This window comes from Trichinella spiralis (genome assembly GCF_000181795.1).
Source record: "Trichinella spiralis strain ISS 195 chromosome Unknown Scfld4, whole genome shotgun sequence".
Lineage (NCBI taxonomy): Eukaryota > Metazoa > Nematoda > Enoplea > Trichinellida > Trichinellidae > Trichinella > Trichinella spiralis.
In genome coordinates this window covers 7,103,803-7,120,571 of record NW_003526943.1, presented here as the reverse complement: position 1 = coordinate 7,120,571, position 16,769 = coordinate 7,103,803, and the positions used below count along the sequence as shown (strand labels likewise).

General features: G+C 36.8%; 4 protein-coding genes across 4 annotated transcripts; 2 read left to right on the top strand and 2 right to left on the bottom strand.

Moving 5' to 3' along the window:
• Positions 1 to 620: 620 nt before the first annotated feature.
• Positions 621 to 4,661, bottom strand: Tsp_01714 (DNA polymerase kappa). The gene is made up of 12 exons (XM_003377510.1): positions 4,624 to 4,661; positions 3,752 to 4,435; positions 3,215 to 3,272; positions 3,000 to 3,155; positions 2,790 to 2,942; positions 2,258 to 2,735; positions 2,034 to 2,158; positions 1,754 to 1,920; positions 1,656 to 1,697; positions 1,491 to 1,587; positions 1,047 to 1,218; positions 621 to 985 (listed from the first exon to the last, which is right to left on the bottom strand). The coding sequence occupies exons 1-12, from the start codon at positions 4,659 to 4,661 to the stop codon at positions 621 to 623; spliced, it is 2,535 nt and encodes an 844-aa protein (XP_003377558.1).
• A 1,677-nt stretch (positions 4,662 to 6,338) lies between these two features.
• On the top strand, positions 6,339 to 10,209 carry Tsp_01715 (putative CAX-interacting protein 4). Its single transcript, XM_003377509.1, has 6 exons — positions 6,339 to 6,531; positions 7,239 to 7,492; positions 7,756 to 7,848; positions 8,297 to 8,735; positions 8,925 to 9,515; positions 10,016 to 10,209. The coding sequence occupies exons 1-6, from the start codon at positions 6,339 to 6,341 to the stop codon at positions 10,207 to 10,209; spliced, it is 1,764 nt and encodes a 587-aa protein (XP_003377557.1).
• A 1,745-nt stretch (positions 10,210 to 11,954) lies between these two features.
• Positions 11,955 to 13,197, top strand: Tsp_01716 (Hsc70-interacting protein). The gene is made up of 7 exons (XM_003377508.1): positions 11,955 to 12,067; positions 12,306 to 12,360; positions 12,426 to 12,471; positions 12,618 to 12,688; positions 12,744 to 12,810; positions 12,867 to 12,951; positions 13,083 to 13,197. Exons 1-7 carry the CDS (start codon positions 11,955 to 11,957, stop codon positions 13,195 to 13,197), a joined length of 552 nt encoding a protein of 183 aa, XP_003377556.1.
• A 518-nt stretch (positions 13,198 to 13,715) lies between these two features.
• Tsp_01717 (hypothetical protein) lies at positions 13,716 to 16,642 on the bottom strand. The gene is given in 6 exon segments (XM_003377507.1): positions 13,716 to 13,947; positions 13,963 to 14,388; positions 14,672 to 15,794; positions 15,857 to 16,003; positions 16,342 to 16,491; positions 16,555 to 16,642. 6 exon segments carry the CDS (start codon positions 16,640 to 16,642, stop codon positions 13,716 to 13,718), a joined length of 2,166 nt encoding a protein of 721 aa, XP_003377555.1.
• Positions 16,643 to 16,769: the final 127 nt, after the last annotated feature.

Genomic DNA, 16,769 nt, shown 5'->3' with positions numbered 1-16,769 from the left:
TCATTTTAATATTCTTGAAAATAATACTCTCTTGAATCAATGAAAATGCTCGCCCCATTACTTGAAATATACGTGAATGTTCAAGATTAGCAATATCACCTAAAATGAATAATTTAATTGGCTGACAAAGCAAGAACAAATATGAGTGAAGAAAAATCAATTTACAAAACTTTAAGCAGCACTTAATTGTTTATTTGAAAATATTTTCCATTATGCAAAACCTACTAGCTGTTGCTCTATAATTCAATTTTCCTGTATGATCTTTCAAAATGAATGAGAAAATCTTTTTCCATCATTATACAACATGCCCGAAAGAAAATGCAAGCACGTAAACTAAATCAGCTTATCATGACGACGACAAATTTTTAATGACACTACTTTGTCGGTCTTTCAAATAAATGTACTTTTCAAATCTATGTATTACTACAAAACTGAGCAAATTTTGTTTGCATATTCGATCTTTTGTTTACTGATAAAAACAAAAATTTTTCCTCTTCGGATCGAAACGACAGAGCTGAAGAAAAATTTTCCCAAAATCTCACATATTGACCCGTGATTTTGAAATTACCCGAAAAAAATTTCAATATATAACCCTGTAGACCTATGGAGATGTCGGTTAATTAGCACGGGGAAAAATAATCCAATATGCTTTTGGACTTGATCCGCTTTTTCAATTCCAATTTTCTTCTTTTCGAACACGTCGCAGCCGAATCAGAACCCTCGTTCGCCAACTCTTGCTTGATAATCGACTTGTTCAAGCAGAGATCAATGTGACGGTTGACAGCGGTCAAATTCACCTGCTTCTTCTGGACATTGCAAATTGGACATTCGAACATTTCCACCAAATCTGAAGATTTCGAACAGCAAGGCTTACTGTGATCCAAATCCTCTTCCTCGTAAGACAAATCTTTATCCACTTTAACAAATCGATCCAATGAATTGTTGTTTTCCACCTTGGACTCTTGCAAAGTGCTCAGACGAACACCTAAAAAATGCAAGTTGGTCGATTCGATCAATGAAATGGTAAATAATAATTAATAATTCACCCATCAATCTCAAACGCAACGGATTTGGCAATCGAGCTCGGATTTCTTCTTGCAACAGGGAAGAAGCAATGTTGTAGATTTCATCCGCCGCTTGTACATATCGATCGACAGTGTTGGCGCGAGTTCGAACGTCGAAGTCGATCGTCTTCACCTTCAACGTGACCGTTTTCCCCTGGAAAAATTATTCATTCCCATTGTTCACCTTCACAAAAAGATGTAAATTTTATTTATCATAAACAAGTACGGATATTTTTACAAGTTCGTGCTTTTTTCAACAATTTCAACAAAAGCAATTTTTACAATAAAATTGCTTTTATTTCCATTTATAGAAAAATGGCAAGTCATTTCACAGGTGAAAAAATAGAGGCCATTCACCTGCCCGTATGAATTCACAAAGGTCGTATTTAAGAAAAATAAAAGTAAATTATACCACTTCCTAGATACCTTCAAATTTCTTTCAATAACATCTTCGGATAGACTGTTGCACAGTTTGCGGCAAACAGCCAAAAGACGTGAAGGTTCACTAATTTCGGAAAATGTTCTAAATGCAACTTCATTAATAAAAAAAAATAAATAAATAAACCCCATAAATATATTTCAAATAAAAACCTCTCAGTGCTGATACTCTTCCTTGACGCCACTTCGTCATCTCTACAATGATAATTAAAAAAAGAAAAATCCCATAAAATTTAACGACAATTTAATACTTGTCACAAAATTCGTCGTCTATTCCCAACGATATGCGCAAAAATGAAATAGCACTTCTTTCAGAAAAAGCCAATGCAAGAATGCCACGCCTTTGGTAAAGTTCTCCACAAGTGGACACGCCCAAACCGTTCAGAAGAGCTTCAGTAACTGCACCAATACCGCATACCTTGAAATATTTCACAATATGAATTTCCCCTTTGTGCAATTTACTCACAACAAAATTCTTTTTTTACTAATAATGAATTTTTAAATAAATTTGAAATAAAAACTGTGTTTTACTTTACGGATGGGCAAATTTCGAAGAAAATCAACAATGAAATTACGATCAGCTCGCATGTGAAATTGTCCATTGGGTTTATTGATATCTGAGCCTAATTTCGCCAGCATTGAATTTGGTGCAATACCTGAAAGCGTTCAAAATTTGCATAGTAATATTTTTTCAATTAAACAAATAATTATGCATTGAATTATATAAAACATCAATATGAATATCTCTATCTTACCAATGCTGCAGGTCAGACCAGTTGCTTGTTCCACTAAAAATCGAATTTCCCTGGCCACTTCCTCTGCATTGTTTCCAAAAGCAACTTCATCTTCCACATGTATACAAAGTTTTCCACATTCATTGCAAATTTCACTCGAAATTTTCGTGCTTTCACGTAAAACACAACATGGAAGATATTTATACGGCCACCGGCAGTCGCATTCACCCGTGTAATGAACACTCCGATGAAAAACTGGAGTATTTTGTGATTGTCGAAGAACGAGATATTCAGTCACATCCATATACGCTTCGTCAAGACTTGCGGAACACAGATTCGGATCATATAATTTTAAAATATTTTTAACTTCACGACTAATTGCACTGTATTTTTCAAAATTACACGGAACAATTGTAAGCTGAGGACATAATTTTTTGCCGATGAAACCCGGCATAGCTGCTCTTACTCCAAATTTACGAGCTTCGTAATTTGAAGTGCTCTATAAAATGGAAAATCAAATAACACAAAAAATAATATAACTAATCAATATTACAAGCATCGAATTGCTTCCTACTGCCATGGGAATGTTTCTCAAAGAACGATTGTCGCGCATCTCCACCGCTGCATAAAATGCATCCATATCTACGTGAAAAATCGTGTGGGTGAAGTCTCGATTGCTTTCCAACATTGCCACTACTCTATCCATCTATTTATTTTCAAAAATAATAAAAATAAACACAAAATACAACCTATTTTAATTTACCTTCAACTCGGAATTATGAATTTCCATAGCGCCCATTTTTTCAACTGACGCCTGCATTTTTTTCAAGCGTTCGTCAATGCGGCTTTTTCTTTTCAACTGATGTTCGTAAAATCTTGAACCTTTCGACCATTGTCGAATCAATGCGTTGATCGCCTCCTAAACAAAATTAAAAAATAATAAAACAAAACAGCAATGGATCATAAAAACATCATTACTTTATCCAGACCTTCCATACCAGCTTTTGTGTCGTTCAACTCCATCAATAACAGCAAACTGAAACTGATCAAAAATGATGAATTATGACAATTTTTCAATGTTAGATGATTAAGAAAAACGAAAAACACGTCACGTTATGCAGTTTTCAATAGCATTGTGGCAAAAAATAAATCTGACAATTGAACAAAGAGCAGTTGCTTTAATACTAAACAACAGAAAAATAATTACATTTAAAATCAAATAATATCATTGCATAAACAGGTTTCAGATCATGTAGCTATAAAACATTTGCTTTTCACGAAATCTGCTTTTGCCTTACTTTCCTTAATATAACGTTTACTGAACTGTTTCTGTGACTGACGTGAGGATACGCAAAGTGCAATCTTGAAAATCACAAAGTTTTCAAAATGTAATTTTTCCTGTCAAGCATATATTTTAATAATAAATTTAAGCAATCACTACAGACAGCTATTACAAAAAAAAAGAAATAACTAATCAAATATCTGATGAATAAAAATGACAATACAAAATTTTACATGTAAACTGAACCGTCAGCCGGCCCAACATAGCCAACTGCAATTAAAACAACATCGATAATTGTCCAAATTCCAAGACCGCCAAAACTGAACAATTTTCCAAGTCCGCTCCGCCATAAGCCAAGATAAAATCGATCCACACCGAAACCACCCAACGTGATACTCAACACCAAAGCTTTCCACCATCTGTACCCGCTTGTCCAATTACATGGCACTTTTTTGTAAAATACTCGACGACCCATACAAACTACCGTTTCATCAACCCAACATACCACAGGAATCTGATTGCTCAACGGAGGTGCATAGGAGCTACAGTTGAAAACTGCTTCGCAGTGATGATATCTAGCTTCGGTTAAGTAACAAAATCGACAGTTCGCGCTTCGTTCAAACTGACGCTCCCCTAAGCAAGTTGAATTGTGCTTAGCTTTACACAACGTCTTAACTTCCTGGCCATAATGACAATCCGAAGGAAATTCACATTCCACACAACTAGCTGGCAATGCACTGCAGGCAGAACTGGTGCGGCAAATTTTGCTGATGTCCACCTTTCTGACTGGTACGTATGAATCGGCAGCCACGAGCAGTTCAGTAACAAAAGGGCCCAATGAAAACGTATAAAATGCAAACAGAAAAAGTCTAGAGACACACAAGTGATCAACCATTAAATTCAAAATAATGAGCATTCTACAAAAGTTATACAGTAACATTTGAAAGAGTAAAGATTACTGTAGCCTGCATCCAACACCAATTAATAATTTGTTGAAATAAAAAGGCAAAAAAAAATAAATATACATACATAATAAAAAATATAAATTAAAGTACTTCACAAATTTTTAAAATACTTACTGTAATAACAATAGACTTAATAAAACCTGACGATCGGAAAGTGAAAACGTGGTGATGACGTCATCGTACTGTCGACCTTTTGTTTCGATTGTGTATGTATGCTAACTTCACATGTTATTTTAATGATTGTTTTTTAGATAGTCTTGCAGTTTTATTTTTGAGATCTTTTTATTATTTATTTTGTTCATTACTTGTTTAAGAGAACAAATTTGTCCATTCTCAACGACGCTTCAAACTTTAACCAATTCTCTTATTCGGTTATCATAACTTTAAAACAAGATTCGAAAGCAATTCAAACTAAATGAAATTGTCACGAAAATAAATATACAGTCCAATACTCTTGAATTTCTCAAAACTGTTGACTATATATACGTAGTACAATTAAAAAATAAAACAGGTACACGTATAAACGTGCGGTGTGTCTGATTGGTTGATTCCAAATTTCTGATCACGCCCACAGCTAAAATTTATCATTTGTACGTGATACTTAATTTTCAAGAGTGTTTATTTTCATAAAACCAATTTTTATTTAGTTTTTAATAATATTTAAATTTTATTTTTTACGTAATTTTTGTCAATAAAAATCTTTGAACAATACTGTAGTTTAATCTTGATTATTAAAAGTGTAATTTTGATACCCAACTGTAATAGAGTACGCAGGTTGTGTGTTAATTTTTGCTCATTAATATTTAATTTAGCCAGTTGTTCTTGGATTTATGTAACATGAGTAAGTTATTCCAGTTTCTGAGGTGAACTTCGCTGAGAAGCCCGCATAAATTTAAAATTACCGATTTCAGCGTATATTCAGTCAATGATGCTTTCCCAAAGCGATAAATCGCCTGTGTTAATTCAGAACTTGTTGGTTGCTTACATTCTTCACTTTTTTGGTTTTGTGAGGCTAACGTTGCACGCCTTACGCGTCCAACTGTTTTTTCATTGTTAAACTTATTCCATTTTAGAAGTGCGATTGTCCACCTAGCGTGCCTGCCTGCAGTCTGTTGGGCTTTGTAAAGTATTTCGTTTTTTTGAACTTTATCACTTGATAATTACAATAATATTATTTTTTTGTTTTATGTTAATATTGTTTAATAGAAAAAATTCGTTTTTATTAATTTTACGCAATAAGTATAACAATAGAATTTTTAATAACGGTTACCTATTTTATTGTTAATAGTTGAACTGTAATATGTCCTCTAACAAAGGAACAAGTTTTGATTTGAGAAAATTATGTAAGACATTTTAGATATATTTTTACTGTTTTGTTTTTTAGGGTTTTTTGATTTTATTTTTTTTATGTTTTACAATCACTGTACGAAATATTTATGGGAATAAAATACATTGAGTGAATAAAATTCTTAATGTTTTTCTCAGGGTGCTAAATTTGAGCTTTGTTTACTTTATGTGGGATGATTGCTGTTAACTCTGACAACGAAAATTAGGAAACGAAAGCTGCTTTTCAGATTAGTTTATTTTTGGTAATTATTCAAATTAGGATAAGACTTGCATTTTATCTGCATGGTATGTACGTTGAAGAACGTAGTTATGAAAGTTGCAAGTGGCTCTATGAATATTTGCATGTTTTGTACATGAAATTATGAAGTTTTTTAAAAATACATGCCGTGATAGCACTAATTAAATATTTAACATAGAAAGTATATCTGAATATAGTAATATTCTAGTGATTGATATATTTTTATAATATGTGGGATGATGATTTACTTAATTTGATAAATTTTTAGTGATGGCATTTACTTCTCAAAATTGGAGCGATACAGTAATCAGCAATATATCATATCAACCGGCTAGCATTGATGATTCTACACCATCTGTAACAACAACTTCCTATTGTCACGGTTTGACATTTCAACATTCTGATGCGCAGTTCAGTTATTACACCGACGATGAGATGCGATGGTACGCGCAAAATTTAGAAGGTTATTGGTATTATCAAGGACCAGATGGCGAATTTGTTTTGTGGGACAATACTGCCACAGGTAAAAATTTTTATTATTTATTTATTTAAAATGTTTTGTTAGGATTTGCTTTTCCGCACATGATATTGTCATGTTTGCTTTTGTTTTGAGTTCTGGCGATAAATGTTATTAGTTGATTGGTAAAATTATAACTTTATACTTTTATTTTTGTCAGCTGATAAGATATTAGTAAGAAAATATTTTTACTGCTGATACTTTGATAAATGAAAACAAAGGAAAAAAGAAATGCATATGTTATGAAAAGAAATTGACCATTTTAAAATCGAACTTAACCGTAGTTAATAACTTTGTGTAGAATAAATGAAAGTTAAATATGAGCAAGCAGTGTTTTACGGAATATTTTATCTTTTAAGTAAAGTATTCTTCAAGTATTCCAATTGTTGCGTATTTTCTAGTCTTTCTGTAAGTTCGAAATGTAATTTATATTGTATGCAATGTGTAATTATGTTGTTAAAATCAGATTCTGAGTTTAGATTTTGGTAAAGATGGCAGCAATTATAAGGCTGATTTGGCAATTACAGCTGCTGTTGCTGATGACGACATTCCACCTCCACCTCCATCTCCACCTCCACCTCCACTATTAGAATCACCTCTTCCACTACTGGAATCACCACCTCCACCTCCCGAAGCACCAATTGAAAATCCAGATTTACATGCAGTTGCTTCGGAGTCATCATCATTGCTGGATTTGGCTGCATCATCTGTAGAAAAAATAAGTTCATCAGCTGCGGAACCTGAAGCAGCGCATCAGTTAGACACAGGTAGCGATGTGATGAGCAAAGATGATAAAGATCAGGATTTGAAGGCAACCACTTTATTTACTGATGAAGAAGGTCGACCAAAATTCCCAGTAAATGCTGACGGCAAGCCAATGTTGCCGTTTGGACCAGAAGGAAAAAGGGTTTGTTTGTGCATGCAAATTTTGAACAGTGCGTTAAGTTTATCAATGCTCAGCTATTTTTATCATTCAGAATTATGCTTTCAAATGAAAAAAGTTTCATTTATATTCTGAGATGAAATTTTTGTAGAAATATTGTGTTGCAATGCAGATGTGCAGTGTTTACTTAATGTACATTGTCTACGTTATTAATATTTATTTATTTTTCATATTTTTAGGTATTTCCTCTTGGACCAGATAATAAACCCATCTTTCCTGTTGATCAGAATAACCAGCCAGTATTTCCCGTTAGTGAGGATGGAATGCCAGTGTTTCCTACTGGACCCAACAATACGGCAATTGTTCCTGTGGATAGTCAAGTAAGCAATATTTTTTTAAAGTTTAAGTTAACATTACAAGTTTAACGAAGCAATTTCATGTCATTTTATTTGTTTACTTCGGGAATGGAAATGGTCATATTTGAGAGATTGACTCATTTGAATGAAGCTATAGAAATTGTGTGGCTAAGTGTGAAAAAGATATATGATTTTTTCACATGCAAATGTTCAATGAAGTGTTCGGTTAATAAGTGCAGCTGAATATTTTCTACTTTTAGGAGTACATTCCCAATGTTAATTTATATATGTTGTACATGTTGCAAATATACATTTTGTTGTTGTTGTAATCGGTATTTTATGCAAATTGTTGATTTTTGAATTATTCTTCTGATTTTTAAGACATCAGTTAAGTGGTCAACTTAATGGCTATACTTCTGCAAGTAATTGTAAACTATTGACAATTATAGACTTTAATTTCTTTCTACTATAGGGAAAGCCAGTATTTCCGTTAGGCGCGAACATGCAGCCATTGCATCCTGTTGACTCTTTTGGAAATATGATGATGCCAGTGAAAGTGACTGACGGCTCGCCGGCTTACTTTCCCAGTGCAGATGGCCAAAGAATAACCCCAAACGATGGAAGTAGAAAAGAGTTATTCGATAATGCTCAGATGTGGAATCAAAGTTTATCATATTACAATAATTACAGTTATGGTTATGCTACATACACAACGTACTACAATCAGAATGCAACGTACACCTCGACCTGGGCCAATAGTGGTCGTAAGACAAAAGTTCGACCTGAGGATATAGACATGCCGGTCGGTCCACCGCCGCCGCCACCAGTGCTGCAAGTGCCGTCTGTCAGTGACATCACTAGCAACTTTGATAGCAGTTACATGACGAACATTATCAAGATCAGTGGAAACAGTATCTTTCCAATCATCAACAACAACAACCAAAACAACGTCAACAACAACAACAGCAGCAGTGACAACAGCAACATCATTAGCACCGACAACAGCATCATCATCAACAACAACAACAACAACAGTAACAACAGTAGCACCAGTAGTGTTGTGAATATGCCAGTGGATTTGTCAGTGAAAAAAAGTTCAGTGGAACCATTGTTGACGGAAGAAAAGCGTCAAGCGAGCAAATCGTTGATCAGTCGTCAGTTGAAACAGTACGTGAAAATGAAAAACAACGCTTTGCTTAAACGTGCTAACAAGCCTGTTGAAGAAGTTGCGCAGCAAGTTAGGGTCGGCATCGGCAAGCAGGCTTGTTTCGCGGCTAGTAGCAGTGAAAGCGAAAACGAGCATCCGGCTTTGGGTTTGGATTTGCGCCCTAAGCGGGCAGTCATCAAGCCGGAACATCGTCTCAGTCCTGGCTTGTCTGTCAAATCGACTGACCAGCCGAAGAAATTGTCAGAAGAGCGATCAGCAGCAGCGTCTCCAGAGCGTCATTCTTGGAGACGTGCTGGAGGGTCTGAGGCGTCATCGAAGCGTCGACGTCGACGGTCGGTTTCCACGTCAGCTTCTGAAAGTAACAGTCGACGCAGGAAACGATCGCGTATTCGTGATGTTGGTGAAGATGATGATGGGTTGGTTTATAATAAAAGGCGTCGTCGTAGTATTAATAATCGTCGTCGGTCGAGAAAAGTATACGAGGAATCGTATCGTCGACGTCAACGCAGGCATCGTTCCACAAGTGCTGATAGCGGCAGCAGCAGCACTAGCAGCACTAGTAGCAGCAGTAGAATTGGAAGTATCCGTAGCCGTAGTAGTAATAGTAGTAGTAGTAGTAGTAGTAGTCACAGTAGTAATAGCAACAGCAGCAGCAGCAACAACAGCAAGTCTACAGCGTCGTCGCCTGTTACCAGCGTTAGCAGTGCTTCAAGTAAAAGCGGTACTTACAGGAGAAGAAGAATGCGCGACAGTAGAAGCACTGTTGACACTAGTAGTAATAGCTGCAGCGAGAGTAGCGATTTTTCTACTGGAAAGAGGAAGAGGAAAGTAAAAAAGGAGAAGATAAGAAGTAACAAGAAAAGAAGAAGAAGAAGCGAATCAGAAAGTGAGCAGCCTTTAACGACAATATTCATTGTTTGTGATTAATTTGAAATTATATACCAAATTTAGGCTCGAATGCTACTACTAGTAACAGTATTAGTAGTAACAGCAGCAGCAGTAGCAGCGGTAGTGGTAGTTCAGCTTCTCATACCCCGGCCGAATCGTCGGAAACAGTGCACAGCAATGGAAGTGACCATTTGTCGAAAAGAAGGCGTGGCCGCTCTTCAGCAGCAACAGCAAGCGGATCTTTGCCAACTTCAGACGACAGCGGACGTGAAGAGCAGAAAAGAAGCAGACGAAAAATTAAGCGGAACAAAAACGCCGCAGACCAGTAGTGATCTTGGGTGCATGGAAAAGGCAATGTTGTTTTTGTTTTTTATTTAATTAAATCTGAAAATATAGCGGGCTAGCCAGCTAGCTAGTCTGTCTGTTAATTAATTATTCATCACCATCACCTCGTGACACTTCATTTTCAGTTTTTGCTGTTTTTTTTAACTTGTAAATGCATCCCTTATATAATGCAGTTATCTGCGAATAATATGTTATTCATTCCTGCATTTATTTATCCAAGATAATAATAATGATGTTCTTTTCTGTTCATGGAAGTGAATTTTTTGCATTTGAAAATGAATCATGATGTGCAAATGAAAATTTAAGAATGTTGAATTTTTTTTTCTTTTTCCTTTGAATATTCATAAAAATATTTTTTTCCAGTTGAATATATTTATTTATTGATCATATTCGTACAAAAAATTTGATGAACTTATAGAATGCCTGGAAGTGAATATCCGTTTAACATTTAAAAAATTTATTAGTCGAGGAAATGTTTCCATTTCATTAATAAAACATATATTTATGTTTTGAAAATTGTGTTTGAAATCGTATTGTATTTTTTATGATGATTTTGGGAAACTTTAACGGTATTTCACTTTCTACCAAATTGTATTCTGCCATTCGGCTGAATTATATTAAATATCAATAACTGTAACTTGTAAGTAAACTTTTTCTTCCTGTAGCTTCTAAAAAACAATAATCTCTCGTACATTTAGCATTTTAGATTAATTATTCAATAATTCCAGTATTTTGAAGTATTGAATTAACTGAAAAAAATATAAATACCGAAACATCCTCGTTTTTACTACTTTCACTTCAATTATTTGTACTGAAAACAGATTGTGTTAGTAGTATTTCATTTGAATTAGTAAATGAAATTGTACAAAAAAATAAATTAAAGACATCATTTTCTGTTCATTTTGTCACATTAAATTACAATTTTAATAGCTTTATATCTTAACGTATCCTATTTACAGTCGACACTTTTTTCCCTTTTTTTGAAAAATAAATTTAATCCCTAATTATATTTTACTGTGTATCTTGGTAAATATGACATTTTCATTAATATTGAACCGAAACTTTGCGTTATGAAATAACAACGTTATTTGGAAATTTAAGCAGATTTCAACAATATTATAATGTATTGTGTAACGTATTCGAAAAAAAAAAATTTTTTTTGACAACTTAGTTATTGTTGAATAGAAAATTCAGTTGAAAATTTTGACAACTCTGAATTTACTAAAGAATTTTTACAATGATTAAGTTCTTATTGATAAAACAGAGTTTTGATATTTTTCTTATTTTGATGTTACAGTAAATCGACGCATTGCATTAAAGCATGAAAATCACATTGATACCTATAGAACCATCTTATCGGCTAGATCGTCCTCAGTTAATCGCATTATGCAGTTCTTTCATTTAATCTCACTTGATTTAATTTTATTTTTTTTAATATTATTACACAAAATAACATTTATTGTGTTTTCATCAGTTTTCAATTGATGATTATAGTTCTCAAAACAACGCGATGATTAATTTTTTACCAATGAAAATAGGGAATTGTGCATTTTATATTATTGTAGAAAAGAAGAATTAGATTCATGTTGTTAAGGGATTATTTTAAAAATTTGAAATAGTCACCTCGTTTTCATTTATATTCAACTTTTATGAAGAGTTGTTTCATAAATTTCACGTTCAGCCAGATAATTAATTTGTGAAATTTTGTTTTAATACAGTGCACGAAAAGATGATCACTAAGGAACAAGTGAACTTGCTGCGCAGTTTTGTGGAACAGTGCAAGAAATACCCAAGTTTGCTCCACAATTCGCGTATTTCATTCTACAAAGAATACTTGGAAAGGTATCGGCTTTCTGTGTTCCGTATGATAATTTCAGTGCTCATCTCCCAGCAGTATTTATAAAATTTGTTGAACAACATTCCAATAGTTGTGCTTTTGATTTAGCTGATCAAGTTAAAAATTTATTATGATCATTAACTGTTGACATTTTTCAACAACGTCAACGAGAATTTTTCCCCTCATTTTTCTTTTGGATTTTTGTTCAGTTTTTTTCACATGATTGCAGTTATTTTTTTCTAGTTTGGGAGCAACAGTTCCGCCGCCAGAAAACAACAACGCTGCTAACAATGCACAGGTAGGATTTCGAAGTGGAATATCATTTTCTCTGGTTTATAATTCATAATTGTCATTTCACTTCAGGAAAGAGCTGAACAAGAAGAGGAAAGCTCGTCCGAATCAGAACTGGGTACGGTATATATTATTATTATTATTATTGTGTAAATGGTTTTAGACGCGTTGAGACAATTTCGTATGCATTGATTCTCGACAAATCAAATTTGAATTCAAATGTCCAATTTTACTTTTATTTTCCACTAAATCTGTTTTGTGTAGAATTCAGTAATGTCAAGGTGATGGAACCCGAAGACGAAATGTTTCTTCCATTTGGTGATGAAAACGTCGAAGTATTGAAAACAATATTATATCTTTGATGGTGTGGACAATTTTGAAATATTTCAGATAACCGAAGAGATGATTGATAATTCCAATGCGAAACAGCAGAAAGCAATGGAAGCAGCTAAGAACGGTATTTAAAAGGTTGATTTTGCTTTTTTCTTAACGTTTGAAATTATATCTTTCAAGGGGATTATGACAAAGCGTTGGACTTGTATTCAGAGGCGATTTGCTTAAATCCAGTGTCAACTTTATTGTACGGTCGTCGGGCTGGGTAAGATTATTTTTTCAATATTAATTTTTTGCAGCATTATACATAATGTGTTGTAGAAATCATATTTGTTTTTCTTCTCAAATATAGTATGCAGCAATTGTAAGATTGTCCATTTTTGAAATAACTTTCAGAGTGTTGGTGAATTTGAAAAAGCCAATGGCAGCTATTCGTGATTGCAACAAGGCGATTCGTTTGAATCCGAACGCCGCCATTGCTTACAAATACCGCGGAAAAGCGAATCGGTGAGCATTTTGTTGAATTGAAACGTTCATTTACGGCTTTGTGGTGGTTAAGGATGCTGGGCCATTGGGAAGATGCTTACTATGATCTGTGCAAGGCCAACAATCTCGACTACAACGAAGAATGCTACGAGTGGCTCAAAGAAGTTGAAGAATACGTAAGTTTTCTGCTTTTGAATGTAAATTGAAAATTTTTTCGACTTTACTTTGACTTAAAATTTTTCAATTTCACTTCAGTACAAAGTTGTGCATGTTTCAGATTATTTTTTATAATTATGAATTAATTGTGAAAGAAAAAAAATCTAATAATAAGAATGCCGTTTCATTTTCAAAAAGTGTTTCTTGTTGTTCTGCAATATTCAATCGAACTGTATTTTTCCATTCCCCCTTTTTGAAAGTGTACAATAGGTTTGAGTTTAAAAATGATAAACATTACAATTGGACGAGGATACATTTTCAGGGGATGAGGGAAAATTGTCCGAAAAAAAACCCCAGGGTATCGGGTAAAATTATTTGGCGGATCGGTCAAGCAAGATTGGCTAGCAATTTTTGACAGGAGAGTCGAAAACGGTTGCATGGCTTCGTGGACCCTATCCCGGTGGTCAGAGATTCGGTGCCCCCAGCTAGGGACGGTGTCGGCACGGTCGCTGGCACTGCCGCAGTGAGGGTTTGGTTCGAGCATGCGGTCTTGCGGTACTTGGGACAGCGAGGCTTTTGCACTTGTGGTGGTTCCAATTTTGCCGGCGAGCAGCTTTTCCTGTAAATTTTGCACCCCGGAACCGCGGGCGGTGTTTTCTTGGTTTTTTTCAATCGTAGCTGCTCTTCGATGTGCTGCTTTTTCATCCTGCTCTTTTTCACGCAATGACGCTTTTTCTTGTTCAACTCTGGCCTTCCGTTGCCGCTGCTGCTTTGTTGTGCTTTGGTGCTGCATGATTTTCGATAAATTGGACAATGCTTTGTTGTCTGGGTCGGTGGAGCAGCGGAAGGTGTGGCAGTGTCAGTCGGTGCCGGCGTTGATTTGCACGTTTTCCTGTACTTGGGACAACGTTGTAACGTGGTGGGGATGGTGGATTTTTGCAACGGCGCTTGCTTGCTTGCGGTCAGATTTTGTTTGCAAGAAATTCTATACTTTGGACACTGCTTCTGATCTGCATCATCTTTCTTTTGACGCTTGTCTTCCGACGGTGTACAGGAGAGTCTGTACTTCGGACAGGGGACAGTAGTTTGTACCTGCTTTTCTTTTTTTCTCACGCCATTTTTCCTTTTCACATTCACGACGGCATCGTTCACAGAATTTGACGTTGAAATATTTTCTTAACAGAAAAGTAGTGTGAATGAAGAAAACAAAAAAAAATTTTTTTTTGCATATTGTTTTTCTCTTCTTACTCGCGATGGTGGTGGCGGTGGTTTTGTTGTGGTGGTGGTGGTGAAGCTTTTGCGTTGCGGCTGCTGTGGCATTGTAAGTGAACATTTTTTCCGACGAATCTTCTTCTGCAGTTGGTGAACGTGACATCCGAGGCCGGTTGATGCTATTCTTGTTTTTGATTTTCCAATGAGACTGCAGCAACGGCAAATCGACGTCGATGGCTTGTTGGAGATTGTCCATCTTGGTGCAGCCGAACAGGAAGTGGCAGAGGTCGTTCAGAGCGCGTTGGGTGACCAACGGGTGGAGGGCGAAAAAGGCGCCATACTCTCGGTCGACAGTGTCGAGTTGTAAGCCCAGTCGATTTACGGCCAGCCGGCTAGCTGCCGACTCGTACACTCCGAACCGCAGGGGTGTGTCGACAATTGACCGCGCCAGGGCGTGGTCGTCGAAAAGGAGACTTTTCCGGCGCCGGTACGCTCGCACGTAGGCGTCTACTAGAATCGCGTGCGCTTTTACACGGCTCGCGTGCTCTCGCAACGAAGCCACCTTTTCCGGCATCCAGTTGTTGATCAGCATCAGCAGATCGTCCGTCAAGCGGATGTGATCCCGGCGGAATTTGGCGGCAACGCCACCGTCTTCGGTGGTTCGGAGCCATGAGCCGAAGTAAACCACAGGCGGCGGTACCGCGCCTGCCAATGCCGTCATTCCCAGCGACCACATTGTCGAGCCGAACGCCAGGCGCAGTTGGTCCTCGTCCACCGTGTCCGCTTTGTTGACGACCAATCGGACACGATGGCGGTGAAGCTGGCTGTCGTGGTCGCTGACCGAAAAGTTGGCTTTTTTCCAGCTAACGCGCTTCAACAACCCACCGAACGACCACTGTTCGCCGACTGGTATCGACCACGGCTCGACCACGACGAGCACCAGGTCGGCTCGGTCGACGAACACGTTGAATATCCCCTGCGTGGGCGTCTCCTTTTGACCACTTTGGTCTGGCGACGGAAGCGGCGCCTCGACCAGCGTCACGTGCCGAAGCAGACGATTCTGCACTCGCAACGTTCTCGTCCGTTCGACGAACTGTCGACCGAAACGGCCGAACCACTCGAACCACGGTCCATGCCGGTCGTCCAACAACGAATCACCACTGTCCATCCGGCCGACGCCCTTGTCCGACGCATCTGCGACAACGAGGAATTTTCCCCGACCAATGCCGCCACGACCATCATTGTTCACATCATCTATATACGATGGCGTGTTTTATTTGTATCCAACGAAATGTTTGTGTTTTACACAAGTTTACCGTTCGTATATTGTTGCGATGATGATGATGGTGATGAATCGTCAATGTCTTCGACTTTCATGCCGAGCAGATGAGCGATCAGGCTCGTTTTGCCCGAACCTACCGGTCCCGTTACCAACACGACAGCTTTGGCATCAATGTCGCGTTCTGCAATTTGGTTTTCAAAAATATTCAATCAACATTTGGCAGAAAAATGAAACAATTATGCTTGAATATAATAATCCACTGCACTTCTCTTCTTCTCCATACAAGAGATTACTTTGGTGTTGGCTCTCCTCCTCCCAACTGGTCACAATATCCATTTCATTAAAATTTGGTGGATATAATGAATAATAATAATAAGTATATTGAACTATGGAACAAGAATTCGAATACATCGATGAAGAGCAAGCAAATTTATGTTTGTTTACCTGTCATGAAGTGAGAATTGAAATCGTTGTAATGAAATTCGTCTTGGATGGGTTTGATTTTTTTGCTAAAAATACGTCGAAGTTGTTCAACGGTCGTCCGGCTGTCGTCATTTTCTTCGTCGTCGACTAGAAGAAGAAGATTTTCATCAGTGCCGCCATCTGCCAGCTCCTTCGACTTGGCAGAACCGTATGTTGGTTTGGTTTTTTGGAGGTGGATTCGTTTTTCTTAATAATTAAATGTACGGAATAGTGTCGTGTGGAAAAGGAGGTGATCTTTCAATTAATTACCTGTTCCGTCGACCAGGGTCGAAAGGAGCAGCAGATGATGACAGACGGCTGCGATCAGCGATGTTTTGTGAAACGTTTCAACAAGCATCGTCGTTTCTGTGTCTTCAGAGGGTTATTTAAATTTTTCGGTCATTTATTCAGCAAAGCTGAGTAGGAAGAGGAGCAAATTCACCACATCCGGTGATGGTGGGAATTTTCGAATTTGGATACGGGCC